We start from the raw sequence: 4,964 nt of genomic DNA, 5'->3' as shown, positions 1-4,964 counted from the left end.
TCCCCTCCGTCCCCCCTGCATCCATCCCCCCGATCCCCTTTGCGTCCATCCCCCCTGCATCCGTCCCCTTGTTTCCCCCCTGCATCCATCTCCCCTGAATCCTCCTGTCCCTCCTGTATCTGTCCCCCTTACGCACATCCCCTTCACCCCTTCCATCCCTCCCCTCCGTCCCCCTTCCATCCCTTCCCTGTGTCCTCCCCCTGACTCCCTCCCTTCTGTCTGTCCCTCCAGCCCACCACGTGCCCCATGTCCCCTTGGTCCCTGCCAGCTCCTTGGCTCTGTCCCCAGCTCCGGGAATCGCCGGGTGGTGGAGGAGTTGAAATTTCAGCCGTCTGTAATCAGGAGATGGGAAAGTGGCCCCGGAGTGTCTCGGTTTTATTTTTAGCTCTGCCTCCCCCCCCCAGCCCCCGCAGCATCGCACCCCAGCATTGCCCCGTGCTGCGGCTGGGACAGATCTTGCAGGTGCTGATGGACCCTGTGCCTGGGTGCTCGGCAGGGGACAGGGCAGCTAGTGCCACCTGCACGTCGGCCACCGGGCCCAGAGACTGCTGCTGGGGAGCAGGGACTGCCAGGGGATGCACCAGGCGCTTGAGGTGGCCAAGGGGAGCCTCCCGCAGCTCCTGTTGGCCCGCCGGGGTGATGAGCTGGCCATGGGGATGGATGCGGCCAGTCCCCGCCCGCGGTGGAGCTGTGGACAGTGACCGTCTCCGGGACACCTCGCGGCAGTGGCATTCCAGCCCTGTGGCCATGGTGCCATGGGGTCTTTGTGCTCAGCCATGTCCAGCCCGACCATCCCAACTCACCCAGGTGACAAGGATGAGGGAGACACATGGCTGCTTCCCACTTTGCCTTTATCCCCCAGGGCCCCGGGGTGGGTCCCCTCCATCCCTGGGGACACCTGCCCTGGATCTTGTCCCGCTGGGGACACCTCACTCCCCAACATGCTTTCTGACTTTTGATAATTATTTATTTTCTTTCTCTCCCCCAGAAAAATTCAAGAACCACAAAATCATCTTCGTGGTGGGTAAGTTGGCGTCTGGGTCCTGCTGCTGGTGGGGTCAAGGCCACAGCACAGCCCCGTCCCCCTGCGCCTCCAGGTTGGGGGGCTGCGGGGAGCAGCCAGTGCCCAGGGCTGGGGCTGGAGGCTGAGGCTGGGGGACCTCAGCTGTCCTCAGGTGCTGTGGGGTGGCTGTGGCTCCAGCCCGGCTCCTTGAGGCCATGGTGGGGTGTGCTGGGACTGGGAGGGCGCCGCTGGCCGGGCGTGGGGTGGCAGCATCTGGGGTAATGTGACAGTAAACACCTGGGCGGTGACATCCTGGGTGCTTGATGGGGCAGTGAGGTCCTGGGTGCCATCGGGCAGTGATGTCCTGGGTGCTGATGGGGCGTTGATGTCCTGGGTGCCATCGGGCAGTGATGTCCTGGGTGCTGATGGGGCGTTGATGTCCTGGGTGCCATCGGGCAGTGATGTCCTGGGTGCTGACGGGGTGTTGATGTCCTGGGTGCCATTGGGCAGTGATGTCCTGGGTGCTGACGGGGTGTTGATGTCCTGGGTGCCATTGGGCAGTGATGTCCTGGGTGCTGACGGGGTCATGATACCCTGGGTGCCATTGATACAGTGATGTCCAGGTGCTGCTGAGGTGGTGGTGGTGTCCTGGATGCCATCAGAGTGGTGGTGCCCGTGTGCCAGTTGCCAGCAGCCCATGCCACCCCCAAGGACCTGGTATCACCAAGACCACCCCAGGAGCAGCTCTTCCCATCCTTCTGGCGCTGGGCTTGGGGACACCGACCCCCATCCTAGCGGGCTCTGGGAACTCCTATGGGTCTGTGCTGCTGCTTCCATGTACCCCGCCAGCTCCTTACCCATGGCTTGGGGCACGTGTGGCCCTCGTGTGACTTGCAGGTGGCCCCGGTTCAGGGAAGGGGACCCAGTGTGAGAAGATTGTGCAGAAATATGGCTACACCCACCTCTCCACGGGGGACCTGCTGCGGGCAGAGGTCAGCTCAGGCTCGGAGCGGGGCAAGAAGCTGCAGGCCATCATGGAGAAGGGCGAGCTGGTGCCTCTGGTGAGTCCATGTGGGCCACCAGGCAGGGGTGGCTGTGGGGACACCAGATACCACGGTGACAGTTGGCATGTGGCCTGGGGACGTCTCCATCCCTGCCACCCCAGGGGTGACGTGCAGCCGGGATTGGGGGCGCTGGGTGCTGAGGGGGGTCATTTTGTCCTGTGTCAGCCCTGGCAGCTCTGTCTCCCCCTCACCAGGACACGGTGCTGGACATGCTGCGGGATGCCATGATAGCTAAAGCAGACGTGTCCAAGGGCTTCCTCATCGATGGCTACCCCCGCGAGGTGAAGCAGGGAGAGGAGTTTGAGAAGAAGGTGAGAGCTGGTGCCGTGCTGTGACATGCCATGCTGTGCCATGCCACCCACCATCCACGAGGATGATCTGAGGGCTGGAGCACCTCTCCTGTGAGGAGAGGCTGAGAGAGTTGGGGCTGTTCAGCCTGGAGAAGAGAAGACTCCGGGGAGATCTTATTGTGGCCTTCCAGTCCCTAAAGGGCCTACAGGAGAGCTGGGGAGGGACTTTTTACTGGGGCATGGAGTGACAGGATGAGGGGGAATGGCATCAAACTGGAAGAGGGCAGGTTTAGATTAAACATTAGGAAGAAGTTTTTCACTTTGAGGGTGGTGAGGCACTGGCACAGGTTGCCCAGAGAGGTTGTTGAGGCCCCATCCCTGGAGGTGCTCAAGGCCAGGCTGGACGTGGCCTTGGGAAACCTGGTCTAGTTGGAGGTGTCCCTGCCCATGGCAGGGGGGTTGGAACTCGAAGATCTTCAAGGTCCTTTCCAACCTAAACCATTCTATGATCCAGGCAGAGGGTCTTCATCCAGCAGCAGCCTGACCCCCCATCCCGGTGAAAATCCCATCCCAGCGGGGTCTAAACTGGGCACTGTCCCAGCCAGCTGGTCCCCCTCCTCGGGGACAGCCTGCACCCAGGGTGCAGTGGCAGGGGGACATCTCTGCAGGATGTCCTCTGACAGGGGATGACTACAGTGCTGGTGCGATGGTGATGGCAGAGAACCAGGGCTTGGCCACGGTGTCCCTCTACCTTCCTCCGCATGGGTCTGGGGCCAGCAGAACACATTCCAGTATCCTGGTGGCCCCCAGACCTATGCTGACGGAGGTAGAGGATGGTGTGAGGACATCTGTGACCTCCATGCCCACTGCCACTATATCCCCAAACCAAACCAGACCCTCGGCATGGTGACAACCATGTTCCCCCCTGCCCACAGATCGCCCCCCCCACGCTGCTGCTCTACGTGGACGCGGGGAAGGACACGATGGTGAAACGCCTGCTGAAGCGAGGCGAGACCAGCGGGCGGGTAGACGACAACGAGGAGACCATCAAGAAGCGTTTGGAGACCTACTACAAGGCCACTGAGCCCGTCATTGCCTTCTACAAGAGCAGAGGCATCGTCCGCCAGGTAAGCATCCTTCAGCCTCACGGCTCGGGGAGCATGTGGCCCTCTGGGAGGGAAAGTGATGGATGGGGATGATGCAGGAAAAAATGGCTCAATCCTGGCTCGTTTGGGGTCGGCTGGACCCCGTGGAGCCAGCTGGACCCCCTCCAAGGATGGCCCTGCACTCCTTTGCCCTAAATTGGCCCCGATCTCTCTACCCATGGCCAAAATCCATCCCTGGAAGAGCTCCGGTCACGCCATCCCCTCGGGTGACAGCCCCCCCCCCAGCTAACCCCTCTGCACCCAGCTCAACGCCGAGGGCTCCGTGGAGGAGGTTTTCCAGCAGGTCTGCTCCCACCTCGACAGCCTGTAGCCGACCCCCGGCCCCGCTCCCCCCGGGCGCGCTCCGGCAGAGACAGCGGAAGCGGCTTTATCCTGTTTTCGTGGACGGAGCCGTGCGGAGGAAATTTCAAGGACATTGTGTTTGGCTCTTTCCCGTCTCTCCCCAGTAAAGTTCACTTTAATGAGCCCAGACTTTATCTTTTTCTTCTGTCGCAGGAAATGAGTTTTTCTTTCCAGAGATTTTTTTTTTTTCTCCCCCCTGTTACCCCCCCTCCCCAGCCCCTCTGGAGCTGATTAAGGGCAGGAAGCGGGTGTTTATCCCACCGGGGCAGCGGGATGCTGCGCTCGGAGGAAGGGAGGGAGCATCCCGGCCTCTCGCCCCAGCTTCCCAATCCATGGACTGCGGGGAGCCTGCAGCCGCATCCTTCAACCCATCCCGCTCTCCCTGATCCTGTCCCGCTTGCTGAACCCCGCTGTGCTCTGCGTGTGTGTCCCTGGAGACACGGGCAGCATCTGGGCTGTATCCTGCACGTGCATCCCCTCCCGCTGGCTGTCCCTCAGGCTGTGGGGTCTGGGGGCGGACGGATTCGGACCCCCCTGTGACCCCAGCCGTGCCGGGATGGGGATTTCCACCACTTTCACACCTCGGCGTCTCCTTGTTTCTTTTTTGGGGGTACGTGGTGACTGCAATGTGGTGTTTCGGAGCAGGGTGCTCCCTGCCCCGCTGTGCCATTGGTGCTGCCCTGTCTGGGGATCAAGGGACATGCTGGGGACACCCAGCTGAGGCTGGCCACCAGGCCGGGTGTCCCTCTGGGTGAGGATCTTTATGGGGGGTGAGTCACAGGGCCCCAGCAGACAGGAATTTGGGGATGCAGGTGTGGGGGACAGGGATTTAGGGGCTCCCCAGCACCCACAGCGGTGCCCAGGAACGATGTCACAGCAGAGGAGCTGCGATTTAGCCAGGCGCAGTGAGAGCAGGAGGCAGCAGAGCCCCGACCCCGGCAGGGCCTCCCACCGCTCGCTTTTGGGCTGCTGGGAGCCGGGCACGGAGCCAGGGGTCTTGGAGGGGGTGGTGGTGGTGGAAGAGGGGCAGCAGTGCCCGGGGCAGCCAAGGTCACGGCGACGGAGCAGTGGAAGGGAGGGAGCGGGGGGGAAAAAAAGA

General features: G+C 62.2%; 1 protein-coding gene across 1 annotated transcript; it reads left to right on the top strand.

The window, feature by feature from the left end:
* Nucleotides 1-776: 776 nt before the first annotated feature.
* AK1 (adenylate kinase 1) lies at nucleotides 777-3,987 on the top strand. Its single transcript, XM_009888083.1, has 6 exons — nucleotides 777-807; nucleotides 989-1,024; nucleotides 1,901-2,064; nucleotides 2,262-2,378; nucleotides 3,293-3,484; nucleotides 3,768-3,987. The coding sequence occupies exons 1-6, from the start codon at nucleotides 777-779 to the stop codon at nucleotides 3,831-3,833; spliced, it is 606 nt and encodes a 201-aa protein (XP_009886385.1). The 3' UTR covers nucleotides 3,834-3,987.
* Nucleotides 3,988-4,964: the final 977 nt, after the last annotated feature.

This window comes from Charadrius vociferus, unplaced genomic scaffold, assembly GCF_000708025.1.
Source record: "Charadrius vociferus isolate BGI_N301 unplaced genomic scaffold, ASM70802v2 scaffold56, whole genome shotgun sequence".
NCBI classification, from domain to species: Eukaryota; Metazoa; Chordata; class Aves; order Charadriiformes; family Charadriidae; genus Charadrius; species Charadrius vociferus.
This window is presented reverse-complemented; position numbering and strand designations above follow the sequence as displayed.

Coding starts and splice junctions, on each gene's coding strand:
- AK1 (XM_009888083.1), top strand. CDS start 777: ATGTCCAGCCCGACCATCCCAACTCACCCAG. Junction 808..988: donor GACCATCCCAACTCACCCAG/GTGACAAGGATG, acceptor TCTCTCCCCCAG/AAAAATTCAAGAACCACAAA. Junction 3,485..3,767: donor GCAGAGGCATCGTCCGCCAG/GTAAGCATCCTT, acceptor CTCTGCACCCAG/CTCAACGCCGAGGGCTCCGT.